This window comes from Ambystoma mexicanum, chromosome 9 (assembly GCF_040938575.1).
Source record: "Ambystoma mexicanum isolate Mex_15411 chromosome 9, UKY_AmexF1_1, whole genome shotgun sequence".
In the NCBI taxonomy this organism is placed as follows: Eukaryota; Metazoa; Chordata; class Amphibia; order Caudata; family Ambystomatidae; genus Ambystoma; species Ambystoma mexicanum.
Window position 1 is genome coordinate 130243238 of NC_090931.1, and position 23444 is coordinate 130266681.

The window sequence follows — 23444 nt, forward strand, 5'->3', positions numbered from 1 at the left end:
CTTGTAGAGCAGACCAAAGACCCTGATTTTGGGGTATGTTTGTTCTTATGCTCCAGTCCGTCTAGCACTGTCATCTGGATTTCCTTGCTTTTTCCACCCCGCTGGATGTGTCCTTCGTGTTCCAGCTTTCATTGTTTATATGCTACAACCATGCTCTTGGAGCCTGCTCTTGAAATCGTAGAGATGCCGCAGACGCGTTTGGTGTGCCAGCGGTTCACCATGCATAACCCAAGACACTCGGAGGAAATGCCACTTGTGCTGCACTCATGCTGTATGTGTGTGGGCGGGGGGGTGGGTGGATCAGGTGGGGGGTGGGTATTGGCACTCGTGGGCACCCCAATGTTGCCCCTGTTCCAGAAGCGCCGCCTGGATCTGTTTTTTTATCTTTCTGTTTGGCTTTCCCCCCTTAATGTTGACTGTACATCTTTATTACTCTGAAAACATTGTGCATTTCTTACTGAGAAGAGGCCCCCTGCCTGCTATCGTCATGGAGATGATGTTTGCATGCTCTCTGCGAACCGGGGCTGCTGTGTGCGTGTTATTGATGCGACGACAATATGCCTGCCTGCTTGTTGACCGTACATGTTGTGCAGTGATCCATTTCCACTCTCCCTTGCTTGGTGCACGTGTCTGTAAGACCCTTGCAATAAACAGTTGCAAGTTGCCGTTGCTGCTGCAACTACTGTTTAATAGCATCGTCATGTACGAACTTTAATCATTTAAATGTGCTTACCAGTTCTGATTGCAGTCACCCCGACGTTCTTCCGTGTTTTTCTCGTAGCTGATGTTTTCGGTTTTGTGCTGTCTCCCCCCCTTAACATTTGTACTGCTGAGCGCATACCTGAAGTGCCGTGCTTCACTGTTAACACTTTTGTTTTTGTCCTCTTATGGTTTACTAATTTCCAAAATGCTAGTCTCTTCTTCAGAACGGTTGGTACAGTATACAGACCAGACGCATGTTCAATGCAGGAATGTGAATATCTTTCTTTAAACCAAACTGCTACTTGCACGCCTTCACCATTTTTAAAGATTTTGAGGTCTAGAGAAAGTCCTTGTCTGGGTTTTTTTTAAATTGATGAAACACTTTTGGACAAACAAGGTAACGCAGTTCCTGACACAAACCCCCACATTGTTGTTGCCAACGGTTTCCTGGAAAACTGATGTCAGGTGAAATTAATTCTTTCAAAGTTTGATGAACGTTTGCTCGTTTTTGACAATTTTATGTAAAGAAAGCAAATCTGGTTCACGTGAAGCATTGCGTTTATACCAAAGCTGTGTGGCACTTAGAGGCGACTGGTCGCAATCTATAATGCATGATGTAAGTGATAATGGGATTATAGTGTATTAATTACTAGTATTCTTTACTCTGAATTATTTAAAGTAGAAAAGGTTATTGGTTTAGTCCAGAGTGCACAACAAGCAGAATGCCCTTTTTTGTATGGGCTCCCTAAACCATTTGTTTGCATTGTTTTCAGAAAACAGTTTATATAAAAACGGTTGCTTCGCCATAGGCGCTAGAGTAATGGATTCTGTTGTGGGTAGTTCTATACTTTTTTCAGAAAACAAGAATTGGTCCAAGTGTGACGTATGCGTTTCTTTTAACACGTGCGTTTGCTTGCATGCAGGAAGCATACGTTTCAGAATATTTTGTGTTGAAAGGTACTGTAAAAAGACCTTCACAAGTGTTGCTAATGACTAGCCAGCATTGTTACTGCAACCAGCATTGCTTTGCAGAATAACACCTGTTTGGAAAACCTGCCCTCCGATTGGTGGCTGAGATTCTCGTTTATTGACGGTGGCATGTAGTTTGTTTTTAAAAATACTAATTGACTCCATAGGCACACGTTTTGGTTTCTCTTACAGTAGTAGACCGCTTGGTTGAAGGGATCAAGTGAGGTCAATACTGACCTATTGCTGTTGTGCTCTCGTTGATGACCAAATGTGAACTGTATGCTTGACCTATAGGATTTCAGTAGTAACCAAATGTTGGGTGAATAGAAATTGTAACCACCTATGGTCAGCTGGTAGTGAGTAGGAGGGAACTATTGGACACGTAGTGTTTTGTGATGTGTAGTTTGGTAAATAAGACTTTCTTTAATGCTAGGTTTGAAGAATATCCTACATCCTTTGCAATACCAAACCTTTCACAATCGCATAAAACGGGCAGCTTGGTACACCATAGTTCTATGTGGCACCACGTAGAGGTATTCTTCTCAACGCAGTCTATGCATCCTTTGCACCCACCACGCACGCATATTGAAAAATGCATAGAAAGGGAAGTCCTAATGTCACAGAAACTGAATGGAGCCCAGGGTAGGGGGGTTTATGATGCGAGTTTTAGAAGGAAACCAAGGGAGAGGGCAGGATTTGAGGGTGGGGCAGCAGGCAAACGAATTCAAAGCCATGGATGTAGATTTAGGAAAGGGCCTAGTGCAGTGTGTTTTAACACCCTCCTTGAGACTGAGGTTAACAATGGCTATAGATAGAATTTGTTTGTATTGTCACCACTGTGGGTGCGGTGTCACCGACTGGGTCAACCTGCAATAATCGTCTTAACTTTGGTGAATATTGGCAGGCAAAAAAAATCATCCATAGCATTCCTTTGTCTGGATCCCACTCCCTCCAGTTTCATTCCCACACCCTTGGATTCTTCTCAAAACCATCCAAGCCCCTCCCTTCTGTCCTGGGCTGCACCTTTTCTGCTGTTTCTGTGATGGTGGGACTCTATTACTTTCTCTGCATTTTGCATTCTTGGTGGGAGAATAGTTCAGAGGATCAGTACAATGTTGCGTTTTATATATATATATATATATATATATATATATATATATATTTTTTTTTTTTTAGGAACTCTTCTTTCATCCGTGGGGGTGGATTCATAGTTCAATATTTTGTGGGTAGTAGTAGTAGTTGTGAGCTTTTTGGTTTGGCCTGCTTAAAGTCCACAGACTGGGTAGCATTGGGGGCTTATTGTAAGTAGCTGCATGTAATCATTAACTAAATGTTGGCTAGTGGCAATCCCTAGCAGCCCGGAAATGATCAGATATTGATACGTTTCATATCCGCGCACCGCAGACATAATCGCTTGATGGCAATTATGGGGCTGGTATTAAAAGGCGGCCTACTATGTTGCACTCTACAGATTTTCCTGCCAGCACTCTCTCCTACAATGACGATGGGGACAGTGCAACGGTGGGAGAAGAAAGTTGGTGAAAAGCTGAGCGAAGGCGACTTGCTTGCCGAGATCGAGACCGACAAGGCCACAATAGGTACCCATTCAATTCTTGGAAAGAGTTTGCCCTATTTAATCTTTTCTCTTTTTTTTTTTTGTTTTCTATAAAGATATTTTGAAAATGTGTATATATTATATATTTCACAAGGTTTTGAAGTACAAGAAGAAGGTTACCTGGCCAAAATTTTAATAGCAGAAGGAACAAGGGATGTGCCTCTCCAAACTCCACTCTGCATAATAGTGGAAAAGGAGTCCGATATTGCAGCTTTTGCAGCATATAAAGAAACTGGAGAAGTTGTTGACATCAAACCGCAGGCAGCGCCACCAACTCCGGTAACCAAAAGAATTAAATACCATTTTTAAAATAACAGCATGTCAGTACCGCAAAATGCTTCATCCATGATGTAAATCGTGTGTTGGAAACCTCACATTTTTGTACATTAATACAATAGATGTTCCATGCAAAACAGAAAAAGATGCATAGCTATTCCACTTGCTTATCCTAACCGCAGTTTCCACTCAGTGCCCACAGGTGGAATTCAATGTCACAGCCAGGAGAACCCCTTTCTGCCAAAAAAGGGAGAAGGCGCTAGTGATAGCCAGCCTCTCCGTCACGATATAGAAGAGCGCTCAACCTAGAAGGGGCTATTGTAATGCAAGCCCCAGCTCTGACTTACCGATTTAGACCATATGCAAGTGGTCCAGCGCAGCAGTGTTTGGGTAAAAGGTTGCATGTATGTTAGCAAGTAAAATGAGTGTCCCTTTGAAGAATGTTCACTTCGCACTCAATGTAACTAGCACCCTGATGCGTGAGGGTTTGGGGCGCTGCTATAAATGTAAAAAAAAGAAAAAGCATCCCTAAATCACTATTTTCCCCTTCCCCTTTTTAAGGATCAATAGTGTAAGATATATATCACACACACACCAGCAGGGTCACTGGAGGAACAAAGATTATGATTTCTGTATATTTATTGAGAAATCAATGATGGTGCTTAGAAAAACTTCTGAGCAGTAATTTTGTGCTAATAAAAATTGTGCTTTTTTTGAGATGGCCCTCATATGACCGACTCTGTTTAATTCATACACAGCGAATGCATTCTGTAGGAATTGATTTCTCTATAAATATATAAAGATCATAATCTTTGTTCTTCCAATGACCCAGACGACGTGCATTTGATGTATCTTTGATATAGCTTAAACTATTGACCCTTGAAATGGGAAGGGAAAATAATATTTATTGGTTCCTGGGACGTCGGGGGGTCTCCGCTCCAGGCACCTCATTGTTGGATACCATAGTCTGGATGACATATCTCCTGATCTGCAACCTCCAAATGACTATAACTGTTCTGTTCCCCAGGGTAACTGGCAATCCCATTTCTGGGTGTTTTAAAAACCACTTAATTAATTTTAAAACGCGTGCAAAAATACTGTTTTACAGGAACATCTCGCTCCATTCACAACCTAGTTGGTTGGTATGCTCCTCCTGGAGTTCTTCATTCGGACTGGTCACCCTTTACTGGTGCTCCATTTACTGTCATAACTCTGTTTTTCCTCGCATCCTTCACCACTTGCTTCGGTTCAGGGGAGCATCAAATAACTGCTTCTGCGTATTTTCTTAAAGCGAGTGTCCATCCACTATAGGATTTTAAAATGATTCTCTGCCCTGTACTCTGCCTTGAAGTCTCTTTTCAAAATGAGCATTGAAATGAGAGAGGTTCTGGTGAGACCTAAATTAACCTTAGCATTTAAATTGCTGTTCTAGAATTGGTTTAGATTTAAACTGTCTTGGAAATGCCTCGGTATATTTTAAGAAGAGGCAGTCTTGGCCTTGTGCAAGTACATGACTTTGTTCGTAAATGAAGACTGTGTGTCGCATAGAAGTGCACTTATCTGTTTAGAATTGTCACAACTTTATTTTACTTAAATGGACAAACTATAAACGTACAACTCCAAATGATACCAAAGTATGAAATATGATATGCATATCAATCCCTCCCATAACTGGTATAGGTCATGGGGACACCCAAGTAACTGGTTAGTAGATAACATTAATGATATTGCAGTGTGTGCCATGCCTACATGTCGAAGTATTACTGTTCCCTGGCACCAGAGTAGTGTGGAAACATGTGTACTTCCATATATCTATTGAAGAATGTCGTATGTTAGGTAGAACTTTTCATCTTGTGTGTAATTCTCCCCACTTAGTGAGTCCCCCAGCACCTTTACTGGACTATTGGATTTTTGTCTGACCTCTCCGGAGTGAGTGGGAACTCTTTTTCACACTCGCTCTTTCTTTTCTGTGACTCAGAACCCTTTTTGATTTCTTTTGATGCAGCCTGCTTACCTCCATCTTTTTATGGCATCTATATTTTCCAATTGCAACACACATCACCCTCTGTGCAGTGTTGCTGGGAGCTTCTTGAACTTCCCTCTTTGGTTTTATTTTATTTTCCTATGCTAACATAAGGTTACCATGATAAGGGGCTACTTTTTAGCCAACCTATGCTTTTCTTTTGTGAGATCAGCACACTCCACCTTGCGTGGAGTGCTGAGTGGACACATTGTATCCCTTTTCTCACTTCTGTAACTTTCCAGTTATGGACACGTCTGAGTGGCTGGTGGCAGTGTAGGATTTTCTGCCGATTTGTGAAACTTGCATCTCAGGCTGTATTCACAGCTGTGGTAAGGGACACCCATGTTCCAAAATACTGCCGGTGTTCTTTTTTCACCATCTCATTCACAACGACTTGTCCATTCTTGAGACTTGTGCTGCCAACCTGGGTGGGGGGATGTCCCGTTCATTCCTTTTGTCTTTGCTGGGTGTTAGGCAAGATTGTATGCAGTACCCTGTGGGAGACTGCACCAGCTTGACCTCTTTGCAAAAGTTAACCCAACCTTTGGTATAAGCATGTACTACACAAGTTGGTAGAGTGACTCTACGGCTAGGCTTATCTCAAGAGAGGGTCAATGTGAGCTGTAGGGTTGTAACATAGATTCACAGTGACAAGTATCAGAATCAATTCTTCTACTCGAGGTTTCTTGATTAAACAATTATTTATTTTACAGTCAGTTTGAATAAGCCTTCTTTAGAAGGGAGCAAATACATGTAACACAAATATAATTTAAAATACACACTCTGTTTCTTTTAATCAATATGATACCCATTTGGGATGGCACATACACTCCCTACACCCTGAGGTGACTTAAATAACTAGGACACTGTGGACATTGATATATCACTGGTACTTTTAGAGCAATACGGAGGTTAGTGTCAAAAGGAAAATAGTGAGGGAATAAAATGACGGTTAACAAATATTCTTAAGCAGGTAAGTACTTTTGAACCCCCAAATGCAAAGTAAATGAACCCTTTCCCAGCTACACAAGTTATAGAATGTTTGACCTTTGTTGGGGGATAGTTAAAGCACAAAGTCAGAGGTTTCATGGCGCCAGGACAGCCAATGTCAATCGAGCAAAAGTCTAGGTGAGCTGAAGCACTTCTTGAAGGTAAGTAAAAAGTATTGCACAATGTTTTAGAAATCTTTGTAGAAAATGAAGTCACTGTTGGGCCACAGGCTGGGAGGCTTGTGAAGGGCAAAGCTGCAAGCAACTCTGCAAAAGCAACCAAGACAAGTCTCAACTGAGAGCTAGCAAGGCTACGCAACAGTAGGTAGGTACCCATTAGTTTTACAGTACCTTGGGTCTGAAGAAATTGGTTCCAGCTGGCTTCTGTTCCCGTGTAGGTCTGCAGATCCTGTTGTTCCTGGGCCTTAGTCATAGGGACAAGAGGGAGGACGTCTGGGGAGTCGTGCACTGCGAAATGAAGGTCGGCGGCAGCAATGGGCAAACTTGAGATCCGCGGCACTTTGCAGTATCAGCTTCGCAAAAATAGCACCATCGCGGTTCTTGGATACCTTATGGACTTTACTCGCATCTGGGGGTCCAGCACTCTGAGGTGGCTCAGGCTTGGTCAGTCCTGCCTCATGGGAGTCCGGAGGATCTTCCTGGAACTCGGGTCCGACTTAAAGACGATGCACTTGATTCTGTTGTTCCTCTCCCTGACAATTGGTTCCTGTAGCAGCAATGGAAGTACAGCCAGCTTTGAGAGGATTTCCAGATGAGTTTGTGTTGTGGTCGATTGGTCCCACCAACCCAAGGAGGCAAGTCGTCCTTTGCAGGTCTTCTCTAGTCCAGGACAATTCGGAGCTTCAGCACGGCAGCAGGGCTTCACCAGGCAAAGCAACGGTCCAGAGTTGCATCAATCATCTCTTCCAAGTTCTTCTTCGGATTCCTTCGTCCAGTGGTCGACTCTGCCTTCCAAGCTAAAAGCCTTGCCTTTTATGCAGGTTTCTCCCATTCATTTGCATCCTAGCTGTCAAACACACAGCAGGGTGGCTGCCCTCCGAGGACAGCCAGCCAATCGCCTTTAGGTGCATTCCTGTAACCAAGGGGATTAAGCACAGGGAGTTTTGGGCACCTCCCTCACTTCCTGCCCTGCCAGACACGCTGGAGCCAGAGGCGGGCTTCACCAGTGAATCATGCCAAAGACAAAATGAACAAAGAGACCAAACCTGGTTTGGAGTGCAGAGTAAATCTCAAGAAGGACCTTTCCAACTAGAAATGGCCAAAAAAGAAGACCAGGGCCATTTTGACAAAATGGGCAGCCATGGGTGCTTTACTGCAGCTGCAATTGCAGCCTGCGGTAGAAACGCACAATGGTAGGAAAAGTAAACCACTGCCACCAGCCATTAATTGTTGAAAGGGTAACATAAAAATATTAAAACTAGACAAAGGGGATACCAAGTAGCTCCTCGGCAACCTATTGTAAGATAGTGTGTGCTGGTCTAGAAAGTTACGAATGGAAGTAGTCAATTTCACTTCACTGCTCTTGGAAACAGTAGTTATCCAAGCGAAGGTATTTAAACCTTTGCAGAAATCCAAGGAATGTCTATGTGACACGGCACTGAAGGTGCTGTGTGTCCCAATGTAAAAAGGTGATGCCTATGGAGTTTGTCAGACACCAAAACCAAAAGAAACCCAGTGTTCAAATCACAGAAAAATACATGAGTGGGGAAAAAGGTTTCCCTCTCTCTCGAGGATAAAAATTAAGTCCAAAAATCCAGCAAAAGAGCTGGGGGTCTCTAATGTAGAAGGGAATTACCACATTTCTGAGAATTCTCCCCAACACTTTGTTCCCATTGGGAAGCCCACCCGAAGGCGCCTGTGTGTCTGAGAGGTCACCGAAACTCCTCAGATCTGTTCTTTGTGTCTGCTTGGATCCAGTTCTGACTGGGTGCCTGCCTGGCCGCCTGCCTGTCCCTTTGGGATAGCTACCACCCAAAGTTTGAATGTAGCATGCATGCTGATTGGATGGGTTCCTGATGCTGAAGCCAGAGTCGACAACTGGAAGATCCATTCTGAAGTACGATGCCTGCAGCCATCTCCAGCGACCACCACAGAAGACTGAGTGACCGCTGCTGCTCCAGCCCTTTCTTCTGTGCGACGCGGAAGATCCAGACCGAACAGTTTCCTCCCTTGGAATGGGGGGGTTCAACCAGTCTCAAGGCCAGCTACAATTTGAGCCATTCCTCGACGAGGTGCGACCTTCCAGGCCTGCAATATCCAAATATCCTGGAACCTTTGGCACTGCTGCAGTGCATAGTGTAGCCTAGCGCTGTTCCGGCTGCAAACCTGTGGGCATCTGTCTGGGCCCAGAGAGACTCCACCCCGATCGTAGAAGTCTTCTCAGCCAAGTCGTGGACCAAAAGAAGGAAGAAAGTCTGCGGGCGATAGCAATCGCTGCCACAAAGCCTGTGTCGAGTCTCCAGAACCCAGTGCTTCGAAGATTGTTTGCTGGGCATCCCTGTGACTGAGTCTGACCGCCTGCTCCTGCCAAAAGTTCCTCCTCCAGCCGCCAAGGCCAGAGACCCGACCCAGAGCTGCTGTCATCTTACCTTGGGGAACTTGACAGTGACTTTGTTGTTCATCATAGCAGGTACTGTCTCACTTCTGGGTACTTACCTGGGCAGTTGTTGTGTTGCTGTTATCTTCTCCTCACGTTGGGTTGGGCGACCCAACTGTGTTCTCCCTGTCCTTAGGACCTCCGTCCTTTAGGCTGAAATCCTTTAGGTGACCTACCCAGTCCCCTGAACCCTTTGAATCCAATTTCATTAATTGCTACGAAAAGCATAATCTGTGAATTTGACAACTTTGACAGCATCTGCCTTCCTTTGTTCTGCCTCCAGTGTTGGCTTCACAAATTTAGGCCTACACAAAATGATCTTGCTTACCAGTATTGCTGTTTAGTAAATGTTGATGAATTATTTGCTAACCTAAAGCTATTCTTAATACTTGTCTGTTCCTCATCTAAAGGTCTGGCTCTCCAGTTCTGTTGGACTCCAACTCCTAGATTCCTTGCTATTGACCATGCTTTGAAGGAGTTATGGGAATTGTATTCTAAAATATATGTAGCGCCAAAGGTTGAAGACCACAGCCCTCGTGTGTATATAATCAATGATCCTATTTTTATATTATTGCACTGTGTTTCCTTGACTATAGTTGTACTTAAAAGACGTTGTACTCAACTACAGCCCTTCTCCCTACTTGACTAAGCCTGGCTGCTCGACAGTAGCTACCAAACCTTTTGGATTGTTCAGGCCAAACCTAAGAGTTTGGAGCCCTGTACATTGACTAGTGAGTCTTCTACAGTCCTAGCACAGGTGGACTTTAGTGAAACTCTCATATGTGACCTACATTTGTTTGATGGTTTACTGTGCGTGGCAAAGGATCCTGGTGTACGGATTTTATAAACTCAAAATGAGATTGGGAGCCCTTTTCTGAAGATTTAACGAGGGGCACAATTCATTCACTTGTCACTAATGTCACACTTGGACTGTTTAGACCAGTGTGGTGAATGCAAACCCTCCCCATCTTCCTTAATTAGGTCTTTGTTAGCGATCACTAACCTGTGCAGTTGGCGGACCTTATTACTCAGATTTGAGTAGCATATGGGTAATGTGTTTAAAACAATTTAGCTGCTGCTTCTGTAAACCAGCTTTTGTCGGGCATAGGATAGATCGGGGGTAGCCAGATGTTTTGGACTACAACTCACACCAGCCTTGCGCAGCATAGTGGATTGCAAAGGGTCATGGGAAATGTAGTCCAAAAGATTTGGAGAGTAGCAGGTTGCAGACCCCTGGGATATATTAACCAAGTTGGGTTGCTGCATTCAGTGTCTTTCCATGTGGAAAAGTGACTACTGGTTCTACAGGAATACAGGGATGGGTAGTCGATAAATCTCCTACTCAGCCTCGCAATACTACTGAACCAGCAGTGACCCAACCCTAAAGGTGAAACTGGCACACCCGAACCGTATACCTCCTTTGCCAAGTGGGGTAACAGAAGCAGGCTGTACACTTCAGGAGGGCTGTGTTGGATAGTTCAAAAGCAATCCAAACAGCAAAAATACTGTGGTCCAAACATATGAGTGCCCAAAAATACACACAATTTATAAAAGCTGCTGGCACAGCCCTATGGGATTTGTAGACCGGAGTGCCCAGGAAAAACATTTAGCAGCAAAAAGTGCAGGCTTAAGTCAATAGGGTCCTTTTAGGACAGGAACTTCAAATACCTTTTTAGTTCTAATCTTTCAGGGCTCGAAAAAAGTCAGGATTCTCATCTAACCAGGAGTCTGGGCCCTTTCAGCACCAAGCAGATATGACCCGTTCCAACACTGATGGCTTGTGGGTCAAAGACACTTGGAACTGGCGGTTTCAAGTCCTTTGAGGGCTTGGCTGCTTCTGGGGTGGTGAGTTGCCTTTGGCGAGCTGGCTCATTGAGCTCACTGTGGCATTGTGGTACAACGGCTTGGAGATCGAAGAAGCTGGTAACCAGGCATGTGGTGGTGTCTAGTTGAGGATGCTAGACTGGGTTCAGCATGTATCAGATGCCGATACAGCAGATTTTGTCATACAGCAACAAACAAGTCTCTGTGCAGGGTTCCAAGGTCAAAGTGAGTCCTTTCTTCTTCCCTTCCAAACAAGGAATCTTTCTGTTGAGCACTTAAAGGCTTCTGTCTCCTTCAGTGGCAGCGCCCAGGGTACCTATGTCTCCATTGTGGTATGCCTCGTCCAGCCAGCTGGTCATCCCATATAGGTTGGGTAGAAGAGCTATCCTTTTCCTTGGAGCTGCTGGTCTTCACCTTTGGGCAGAGACTTTGTTGTAGGCTGTACATATTCCAGTGAGTCCTTCAAGTACAGTCCAAGGATGAATCAATCACGGGAAGGGTCTCATGCCCTTTTATATAGCGAAATGAAACTAGATTGGTCCACTGCCAGCCTCTTACAGTAGCCGATATTGGACTCTTAACCAAGTGTTTGTATGCTATTGTCATACCCAGAATGTCATGTTTGCAGAAAAGAACAGCTGGGCAGGGAGGTGTGGAGGGACAAAGGTTCGGAGCTCTAGTGGAATCCAAGATGGTGATTACCCTCTGTGGTTGGAAGCTCTATGATCGGTTACATTCACTCTACCCCCTTCCTCTGTCTGCCTACATCAAAAGGTTTCCAGTAATCTGCATCCTGATGTGAGGTGGCCATTATAATGACGGGGCTGTCTTATGAGGTGTCTCTTCCTAGTGAGTGTTCCTTGAGTGAAGGGGACAACCCTTCTCGGGGGGGGGGGGGTTAAAGGGAGTGTTTGTTGGGCTGCATCTAGATGGTGGTTGTGGGTAGGCCTAGCATACTGCACCACAGCCATTGTGTCATGAATGAATCACTCATTTCACTGTCCACTGTTAGGCAAGAATTGATGTAGTAACCCTGTGGTAGGCTACACAACCCTTGTCCTCTTGGTATTAGGTAACCCACCTATTGGTATAGGCCTGTACTACACACGTTGGTAGTGTGACTGAGCAGCCAGGCTCATCTCAAGAGGGGTAAATGTGAGCTGTAGCAATGAAATACACCAATACAAGTAGCCACTTATACTCGAGATTTTTGTTATTTAAAAACTGGTTAAATAATTATTTATAAGTATTCTTTAAAAAGGGCAGTGTATGTAACAATTCAGAATCAACACAAAGCGAGTAGATAATTTTAGAGATGCTTCATACACACTTCCTACACCCTGAGAAGAGGACAGTAATTGCATTTATATATCACTTGTACACTTGCTAAGTTCTGAGGTTGGTAGAAAGGAAAGGTTAAAGGAAGGAAAAAGGTTAAACAGGGTTCAGAGCATGTGAGCACTTTTAATCTTCCAATGAAGTCTAGATAAAAACATTCCCAGAAATATTAGTTTAAAACCAATGCATCGCCGATGAGGGACAGTAAGTACCAAAGTCAAATGGAATAGACGGGTCTGCAGGGAGCTATGACAGCGAAGTCAATTGCAGCAAAGTCTATGGAGCTGAGGCACTTCTTAGATCGTAAAAGTCTTGCACAAAGTAGAGAGTTTGTTGAAGAAAAATCACTGTTGGGTCACAAGCAGTTATACTTGTGAAGGTTTGAGCTGAAATCGACACTAGAAAAAGCATTTACTACAAGTCTCAACTGAAAAGAGCAAGCTACAGACAATGAGGTAAGTACCCCAAGTCAAAACAGTACCTTTGGTTAGAAGACGAGTGGTCCAGCTGGCTTCTGTCTGGTTGCAGCGATGCAGAGCCTCTGTTCTTGGGCCTCCGTCGTGGGGACAAGAGGGAGGACGTTTGGGGACTCCTGTGGCAGCAATTCGAAGTTTGGTGGCAGCTATGGTCTCTTTTCGGTTTAGCGGCACTTCAAGGTTTCAGCTCTCGGTAAACGGCACCATTGCGGATCTTGGATACCGGTTGGGCTTCCTTGAGTCCTGCACTCTTGTGAGGGGACTCGAGCTCTGGTTGTCCTGCTTCGTGGGGTCCTTGGGAGACTCTTGGAGCTTTTGGCCGGCTCACAGGCGTTGCACTATACTACGACTTTCTCAACCCCTGGCACTCTGTTCTTGCTGCAGCAAAGAAGTACAGGCAGTTGCGGAAGGCCTTCCAGCAAAGATTGTCTCTGGTTGGTCCCACTAACCCAAGGGAAGAAGTCGTCCCTTCCGGAGCTTCTCTTGTTGATCAGAAAAACGAGTTTCAGCACAGCAGCAGGGCTTCACCGGGCAGCTCAACGGTCCAGGAGGATGCAGCAAGCTTAGTTCACGGTTTCTTAATCGGGTTGTTCTTCCCAGTGGTTGACTCTGTTTTCAGTGCCAAAACCCTTGCCTTTTAGTCTTCAGTGCCAAAACCCTTGCCTTTTAAGCATGTTTCTCCCATTCATGCACAGCCTCGCTGTTAAACAGCAGGATGGCTGTCCTTGCAGGACAGCCAGCCAATCAGGACTGGGTGCATTCAGGTTTCCCTGGAGACAAAAGGACAGGGGAGTTTCAGGCACCTCCCTCACTTCCTGCACTTGCAAACGCACTGGAGCCAGAGGCGGGTTTCAGTACTGAAGCTCGTCAAAGGCATAATGAACAAAGGACTCAAACCTGGTTTGGCGTTCAGGATAAAACCCAAGAAAGACCTCACAAACGGAAAATGGCAAAATAAAAAGACCTGGCCATTTTGACAAAATGGTCACCCATGGGTGCTATACTGCAGCTGAGGATTCAGCCTGCTGTAAAAAAGCACACTGGTAGGAAAGTTAAACCCCTGCCACCAGCCATTTAATGTAGTGAGGATAACATAATTTTTTTTTTACATGAGTAAGTAGGAAAAGAGGCTACTAGGTAGCCCCCCACCACTCCACATAAAATGGGGTGTGCTGGACCTACAAAGAGAAAAGGTAAGTAAAGTCAATTTCACTTTACTATTCTTGGAAACAGCAGTTCACACAAGACAAGGTATTTAAACCTAAAGGATTTCTCTGTGACCCTGCACTGAAGGTGCTGTGTGACCCCATACAAAAAGTAGATGCCTATGCAGTTTGTCAGACTCCAAAAACAAAGGAAACGCATCATCCAATTCAGATCTAAATAAATGTGAGTGAGAAAAAAGGCACACTCACCAGGGTTAAAATGAAAAAGTCCTAAAGTCCAGCAAAATAGCTGGGGGTCTCTAAGGTTGAAGGGAATTAGCACAGACCTGGGAATTCTCACCAACATCCACCAAGCTAATCATTACATTCTATCAAATGACTGTGATAGTATAATCTCATTAACCAACATGCATGTTGGAGGATAAGGCTGACAGGCCCAGGAGTGGTCCTTAGCACCCTTTTATCCCTAGCATAGGGTGATTTTATTACCCTACATTGGTTTTAGACAGTAGGCTGGCGGCAGCTAATATTTTTATTTTCGGCTTTGCTGTGTTTGCATGCAGTTTTACAATTTTACCACATTAATAGCCTTATACTGCACAAGCGGCTTTCCCTCCTCGCCACATTCCTATTCAAAACCTGATGTGTCCTGTTCAAAGCAGTCTCAAACTGAACATTGACATACTTGGTGGCTTAACACATCTGGACGTTCTTGTTCCTCTTGCACTTTGCAACTATCAAAAGATTGGAGTCGGGGAGCGGGGGGTGTTGCTTGGTGCTGAGGAAGTGGACGCTTGATTCATAGCGCCTTTATTTGTGTTTGTTTGTTGCTTTCCTCCCTTACCTGATAGCTGAGGCGGGCCCTTTCCTGGCTGGAGGCCGACTTCGCTGGTTCCTGCGTGAAGCTCCATATGCCCTGCCCGTCTAGCGACTGCTCTCCCAGTGGGAAGCCGCTCCCCATGAGGATAACTCCGGAGACGTTGATGACGCGGCCAGCAAGATCGGGCCTCGCTACCTCATGGCTAACTAATACTGCTGCAACAGGAAAGGGGGGGGGAGAGAGACACATGACTTTACATGTGTGGTCATTAAGCTTTTTTACTGGATTTGTGTCTCATAATTATTTATAAACACTTTTCTTTCGGAATGTATTTATCTTGCCGCTGATGTCGTAGGCCAGATTGTATGCAGTACCCTTAGGGTGCACTACAAGAAGCCGGACCTCCTGGCAGTAGTAACCCAACATTTGGTAGACGTCTGTACTACACAGGTTGGTAGTTTCGACGAGTAGCCAGGCTTATCTCAAGTAGGGTCAATGTGAGCTGTAGGGAGTTACACATAGGTTCACAGTGTCAAGCATTCAAGCAGACACTTACACACAGGGTTTCCTGATAAAACAATTATTCATTTATTTACCAGTCAGTTTGTATAAGCCTTCTTCAGAAGGGAGCACTGTAAAACACCACACAAATATACTTCAAAATTACACAACCTCTTAGTTCAGGATCAATAAATACCCATTTGGGATGGCATACAGCAGAGACCTACACCCACAGGTGATTTCAATTGCTAGGGTGCTGTTGACATTAATGTATTACTGTTGGCATTCAGAATTAGTTTAGAGCATTAAAAAGGGAAAAGATTATTAGAGCAAACAAGATACCACAAATATTTCTTAAGCAGGCAAATACTTTCAGATCCCCCAATAAGAGTCATTCAGTTAAAACGGGCTAAGCCAAAGTCAATAGGCAAGAGTCTATATGGGCTGAAGCACTTCTTTGAAGATGGGTCGAAAAGTATTTGCACAGTGTTTCAGAAGTCTTTGAAGAAAAAGATGAATCAATGTAGGGCCACAAGCTGTTAGACTTGTGAGTAGTAGAAGATGCAAGCAACTCTACAGCAAGGGGTAAGTTCTCTTAGACTTTGTACAGTACCTTTTAAAATGAAGAAAAGATGCAACAGATGACTCCTGTTCCTGTGCAACCTTGCAGCTCTCACTGTTCCTGGGCCTCAGTCGTGGGGACAAGGAGGACATCGGGGGGACTCCTGCACTGGGACGGTCAGAACCTGCAATTGGCAAACTTCACTTTCAGTTTTTCAGCTCCTCTCGTCTACCGCAAACAGCAACACTGCGGTTCCTGGCTGTCGAGATGGCCTTTCCTTGCTTCTGGGGTCCTTCACTCTGTTGAAGAGGCTCCGCCTCGGTCAGTCCTGCTTTCTGGGAGTCAGGAGGATGTTCCTGGTGCTCTTGGCCAACTTAAAAGCAACGCACACAAACTGGGGTTGCTCTCCCTGACTCTACGGTTTCTAGCAGCAACTCTGTGGAAATTCAACCAGCTCCAAGATGGATGTCCAGTTGGCTTACTTTGGAGTTGATTGGTCCCACCAACTCAAGGGGAGAAGTCGTCCTTGCAGGGGCTTTTCTGACGATGCAAACATGGCGTTTCGGCACTGCAGCAGGGCTTCACTGGGCAAACCAACGGTCCCGGAGTTGCAGCAGGCGTCCTCTTCAAGTTCTTCTTCGGTTCCTTCGTCCAGTGGTCAACTCTGCCTTCCAAGCCAAACGACTCGCCTTTTATACAGTTCTCTCCCTTTCATTCCAGCCTAGCTGTTACCCATCAGGGTGGCTGTCCTTGCCAGACAGTCAGCCAGCCAATCATCACAGAGTGCTTTTGGGTCTCCTAGGAAACCAAGCACAGGGAGTTTCGGGCATCTCCCTCACTTCCTGCCTACCCCAGACACCCTGGTGCCAGAGGCGGGCTTCACTCGTGAATCCCGCCAGAGGCAAAACAAACAAAGGGACCAAACCTGGTTTGGCGCGCAGAGTAAATCTCAAGAAGGACCTTTCCACAAAGAAATGGCAAAAAAAGACTGGGCCATTTTGACAAAAATGGCACCCTTGGGTGCTTTACTGCAGCTGTGAACGCAGCCCGCGGTAAATGCACACCACGGTAGTAAAAACAAAACCACTGCCACCAGCCATTCAGTGAGGAAAGGGTAACATAACAATTTTACATGAGAAGTTAGACTAAGGGGATACTAGGTAACCCCTCCAGCACCCTATTGTAAGATGGTGTGTGCTGGGTCTAGAAAGTTACACATGTAAGTAAAGTCAATTTTACTTAACTGCTCTGGGAAACAGTAGTTCATCCCAGAGAAGGTAGTTAAACCTTGGGCAATCTAAGAGACTTCCGTGTGTCACTGCTCCAATGTAAAGGATGATGCCTATGTAGTTTGTCAAACTCCACAACCGAAAAGAAAAAGTATAAAAATCACATTCAAATACATGAGATCGTGGGGAAAAGGGGTCTCACTCTCTCCAGGTAAAAAAAATGAAGTCCTCAAAATCCAGCAAAGTTGCTGGGGGTCTCTAGGTAGAGGGAATTGGCACATTTCTGAGAATTCTCCCTAACACTGTGACATTCATCTCTACTGTAAGTGCTGTCGGCCTAAGTAGAACTATTAAATATGACTTCTCGTAAATGTAGCCAGAAAATGCCTGCTGCTTCTAAAGAACTAGTCGCTCCTTCTGCCACTCATAAAAGACCGAAAAGTGATTTGCCTCCACTGCTCCACAGACCCTGGCATTGATACAATTTTACAGGAGATAAGGGCACTCAAACCCTTTATTGAAACCACCAACCAAAAATTACAGCAGCTTGATGAAAGATTTTAGGTTTTTGAGAGCAGAGTTGGTCTTGCTGAAGATGTCTCACCAATAGTCATTAATTTGGAAAAATCGGTTAAAGACTTCCAAAAGTACAATGAGGAGTTGGAGAACAGAAGCAGGCGTAACAATCTTTGCGTCTTTGGCTTGCCAGACGACTGTGTGGGAATGACACCATTTTGATTTTGCAAATATGCAATCTGCTTTACTTCACATCCCAAAAGAAATGTCACTCAATATTCAGCGTTCCCATGACAAGTTCTCCAACATCACATCCTCTGCGCACGCTGATATTCTTACTATTCGAGTATACGCAACTTAAGCTCATGTCTTAAGGCCAGGGAAAAAAACAAAACGCCCTCGGCTTGGGAACAAGATCTACATCTCACAGGATGTTGCGAAGAAGACTGCCCAACGCAGAAAATAATTCCTTTCCTATCGTCCTTCTCTGAAACAGCTTAATGTTAGATACCGTTTGTATCATTCATGCTCTTTTAAGGTGACTTATGAAGGACGAACATCGATTTTGTATATTTTTTTTTTTGTGGTGATCCATGATCCAGCTTTCATACGCTCTCTTAAGACTGAAAGTATGGACATGTTGCTCCCTTCCAATGCATCTGCTTCAGGATCTTGACTTCATCTGGTTGCACACTTTACTTCTTTAGTTTGCGGTTCTTAAAATTTGGTGGACCGGGTGCCGTTTTAATGAGTCTCCCTTTTGCCTTTCTGGGCTGTTTTTGCTTTTTCGGCCTTGCAGCTGTCACTCAGTCCTAGTCCTATTGCTACTTTCCTTATTTTCCAGATTTTAACCTGATCCTTTTTTAATTTTACAATGTCCAATGTGCTCTGTTGTGCAGATTTACGGTTCTTTTTTATCACTACTCTATATTGCCTGTGATTTTTCGTCAGATATCCCCTTCCTTTCTCCATGCTGTGTATATTCCCCGTCAGGCTGGGAATCCCTGGTTACTTTTACTTAGTAATTTTCCCATGGAAAAACTTAGTGTCCCATCAACGTTGTCGTGGGTGCCTTTTGGTCCCCACCAATTGGACGTCTAGTGTATAGCTCCACCCCAGCAGCTTCCCCTCAGATTTCAACCGTCTTTCGAGCTGGTGGGTTTCCTCGCGTTCTTCTCTCCTGAGAGAAATTCACATTCCTTCAAAATATTGATATTTCTTCAATTTACTCCATCTGGAGCAACCGCGACAACTTACAACTGTTGGCAAAGCGGTCCCGTGTGCGAGACCTCTAGACCGAAGAAGTCCTTTTCAGGCCTTGACCACTGTGGCCTAAAGAATGTGTATGAAGGCGACAGATATACAGAGTGCCTTTTATTGCCGCTACCCTAAACCATTAAGGACAGAAACCGTCCCCTAATTTGTTGGCTCAGTGAAGGAGCATACCTGGTGTCAGAAGTGGGCTCGTAAGGAGCGGGAGAGCTACGACTCCCTTTGACAAGAGGTCGCCATCATATCCGAGATCTAAGTGTGAAGAACCGTTGGCGAAGAAACAAGACAGGTGAGCCAAAATCATCCACGAGTCACGATAAGGCCAAACACTCCTTCGTTTAAAAAAACACCAGGTAGCGGTGAGTGGTCTCATACTGGGTCTAAACACGCTGTCGGAAAATCCAAGGGATAAAGGCGCACAACCGTCAAAAAAACCCATATCCGTTTTGTCGGGAAGGTCCTCTCTGACGATGGACAAGCCTAGATCCAAATGGTCCACGAAGACTTCCTCGTCTGCAAAAAAGAAACCTCAGTCGTTCGCGAAGTCTCGCAATTACTCTTCTGGACAAGTCGTCCTCGCGACACCTGCCGACGACCAAATTGTCGCCCACATCGACATCGGTGACAACGGGACGATTACCTCGTCGACGACCAAAACAGACACAATCGCCTGGGAATAAGCCAGCACAGCTTTCAACCTCTTCGACCACTGTGGCAACTGAGACCACAGAGATACAGGACAACATATCGTCCTCCAAGAGTATATTAAAAACCCTGACAAGGGACACGGTAGAGCATGAGCGTTCCCCTTGGAATATCTCCGATAAACTACAGAGACATCATGCCCGAGGACATTTTACAGCATTAAATCACTTCACATTTTGAGCTTCACCAGAAGACTGTCCAGGGGTCACTGACTCTGATCCAGAGGAAGGTACTTCCCATCCTTCCATTCAGGACAAACCCTCTGATCTCCTACCGTCAAGCGGAGAAGACACACTTACTCTACCTACAACACCATCGGGGAAGGGGAAATATGAATCTGCAATACTCCCTCTTAGATCCCCAATCCTTGGGCTCCCTGCAAGTGCTTTCCACCCTACAGTCACTATTGGGACGGCTCAATGCCAGGCTTCCACCCCTGCAACAGCCAGTTTATGTATGCGGAAAAGACAAAAGGTACGCCAAGGCAGCAGCATTAAAAAGGGATTCAGCCCATCCCTCTAGGAACAAGACAAACATCTGCGAGCTCATTCCCCTCCTAGACTTCCACAAGGACATGGCCCACGTATACGCAAGCAAGAAGAGGTAGAATTGATGGACACGGACCAAGACACCGGTCCACGGGACACAAGCTCCACTGCCTTGTCCCCTCGCAGAGCCGATACGCGGGACCTGGATGACCCGGACCAAGATATGCAGGCTAGTCCTGATCAACCCTCGCCTCCAGATGACATTGGAGCTTTCCAGCCCATGGTTTCTAAGGCATGGCAGGAATTCGGCTTGATCCCAGAAGAAGAAAAGGACTGTTTCTTTTTTGACCACATGGGGAAGCGCAGGAAAGCAGTGTTTCCATACCCATCCTGGATCATGTTTGGCAAGAGGGTCTTCGCACCCTTAAACATCCATTTACAGAGCTGGCAATTAAAGGGTGACTGCATAAGAAGTTTAAGGCTCCTGAAACAACACCAAAATGTCTCACCTCACAACCCACCCCAGAGTCGGTGTCAGCTAGTTGCAAGGCTTGTACACAGCACAAATGCGCCACTCCCCAGACAATGAAGGCAGGAAAATTGATACCTTCGGTAAGAAGGTGCTCGCCATTGGTGCAACAACTGTCAAGGCAGCAAATGCCCTCCCTTTAGTTGCTCGATAGAATACTATTTATGGCTTCTATATTAAAACACTTACCAGAGCAACAGAGGAAGGAAGCCATGACTCTGGTGCATGAAGGGAAAGAAGCCTCAAACCACAGCATTAATATCGCTGTAGATCTCGCTGAAACTGGGTTTAAACAAATTGGCAATGGGGTGGTCCTCCGAAGGCAACGATGGCTACGGTGCACTGATTCTAGGCAAGAAGTTCAGCATAAAGTGGTTGACGTGCCTATTGAAGGAGAAAATCTGTTAGCTGACAATATTGATGAGGCCCTCAAAACCATGAAAGCAGACTCGGACACTACTAGGTCTTCACTACAGGGCAGGCGACCCTTTTGGTCTTTTCGTGGAGCCTTGGGAAATTCTCACGATTGTGACCGCCTCCCTGGCGGGATGGGGAGATCACCTGGACAAACACCAAGCCAAAGGCCTGTGGACTCAGTATTCCGCATAAATGTGTTTGAACTACGTGCAGTACATTGGGCTCTGAAATCCTTCCTCCCACTAATAAAAAAATGTGGTGGTACGAGTCCACACGGACAACACAACCACTGTTTTATCTGAGGAAACAAGGCGGAACATGGTCAAACATCCTGTCCCAAGATGCACGACCATTTGGCACTGAGCCATTTATAACAATATTATGCTCCAAGCATTCCACCTCCCGGGGATACAAAACAAACAAGCGAATACACTCAGCAGGGATTTGTCACAGTCCCACGAATGGCAACTACACAACAACCAGATATCCAAAATCTTCTTGACATGGGGTCATCCTCCTCTGGACTCATTTGCCACTCAGAGCAATGAGCGATGCAAGAAATTTGCGAGCAGGGTCTCTCATCTGACTCTCAGGGGGACGCATTCTCGTTCCCATGGACTGGAATGTTCGGATATGCGTTCCCTCATCAGGAAGACCATACAGATGATGGACAAATATCACTGCAGGATAATCCTGGTAGCCCCGTTCTGGCCCATACATACCTGGTTCTCGGACTGCCTTCAACTGGCAGCAGATGATCCAATCCATCTAGGATCTTGCGCCAGTCCTCTGTCACAAAATGATGGGGTGATTCTGCACCATGACCGGGGCTTGCTCTAATTAACAGCGTGGCTCCTGACCACCCCGAATTCAGCCACTTTAAAAATCCCTCAAGACTGCCAATGCATTCTAGCGGCGACGAGGGCTCCGTCTACTAACATTTCCTACAACCACAAATGGGGAAAAAAAAGGTTCTGTACATGGTGTGCACAGCCATCCAACCTGCAACCACTGGCCATAAAACCTCAACAGGTTTTTCCCTACCTTCTTAAATTGATACAAGAAGGTCTAGCGATCTCCTTCATCAAGGTGCACTTGACAGCAATTTCTAGATTTCCACAAATCCTCACTTCATCCCGAAAGTGCCAACGGAGTTACACAAGAATGCAACCATAGCTCTGCCTACATTCTTTCAAAACATCACTTCACCAACAGAGAAAGCCCTACATTCCCTGGACGTGAAAAGGGCACTAAAATATGATTTAGACCAGACAAATTCATTTAGATCAACTAAACTGCTTTTTGTCGCATTTGGCCCATCCAACAAGGGAAAATCCATTTCAAAACAGGGCATCACAAGAAGGATTTAATCTACAATCTCATTCTGCCACTCGATGGCATTCTACAAGGGCTATGGCTGCCTGTGTGGCTCTCTGGTCTGGAGTGCCCATCAAAAACATTTGTCAGGTGGCAACATGGGCAGTGCCTCACACTTTTACCAGGCACTACTGCTTACAGCAAAAGCACACTGAAGACGTGCGCATGACGAGCAGTCCTTCAGTGACTGTTCCAGTAAGGTAATCCCTGCAGCTTCCCAGATATTTTTTCTTATACTTATGTAGAACTGCTACTCACATTTACAAGTATCTAATTTCCGTTTGCCTGTTTTTACCTCCTCCTAACATGTATACTGCTATAAAATCTAGTCACAGCATGTGAATCCATGAAAGATTCAATGTTGGAGAAGGGAGTAGTTTCTTACCTGTCATTTTTCTCCAGCGTTGGTATCTTTCATGGATTCACATGTGCCCTCCAGCCTACCCCCTACTGGCAAACATCCTCTACAGGGGGAAATCCTCCAGCACTAGTGGTTTAAAATCTGAGGGGAAGCTGCTGGGGCAGAACTATACACTCAACGTGTTATCGGTGGGGACCCAAAGCACCAACGACGACGTTGATGGGACACTCGGTGTCAAGTTTTTCCATAGGGAAATTACTAAATCAGAGTAATCAGGGATTCACAGCCTGACGACTGGGAATATCCGCAGCATGTGAATCCGTGAAAGATACCAACACTGGAGAAATGGAGTTGCAGGTAAGAAACTACTCCCTTTACCCTTCGTCCTGATGTTCCTTCCTTTTGTGTGTGGTCTTTCCTAGTGTGGCACTCTTTCCATATTTGCATCTCATTGGTCCTGTGGGTTTTCGTGTTGAACATGTTAATAGGGTTCTCTAATACAACCCTTCTTGGGTCTGCTTATGTTTGTGCTAGCCTTGTTAAATTGGTACAATGGTGTTTAAATGTGCACCTTAAAAAATGTAATCCACTGGTCGCTTGTATACAGGAAACCTATTATCTCTCATTGCAGCCATGAAACTTAAATCCTTTTGGGTCAAGGATGTTATTGCT

General features: G+C 45.2%; 1 protein-coding gene across 2 annotated transcripts in view; it reads left to right on the forward strand.

Moving 5' to 3' along the window:
- The window catches only part of DLAT (dihydrolipoamide S-acetyltransferase), a 328535-nt gene that overhangs the window by 61785 nt on the left and 243306 nt on the right, over positions 1-23444 (forward strand). Inside the window, exons 5-6 of one of the 2 annotated variants that reach the window (XM_069614289.1) lie at positions 3143-3269; positions 3381-3565. The exons of the other annotated variant lie outside the window; for it this stretch is intronic. Of the exons in view, the coding sequence (XP_069470390.1) occupies positions 3143-3269; positions 3381-3565 (312 nt within the window). The remainder of the gene's footprint in view (positions 1-3142; positions 3270-3380; positions 3566-23444) is intronic. 2 annotated transcript variants of the gene reach the window in all.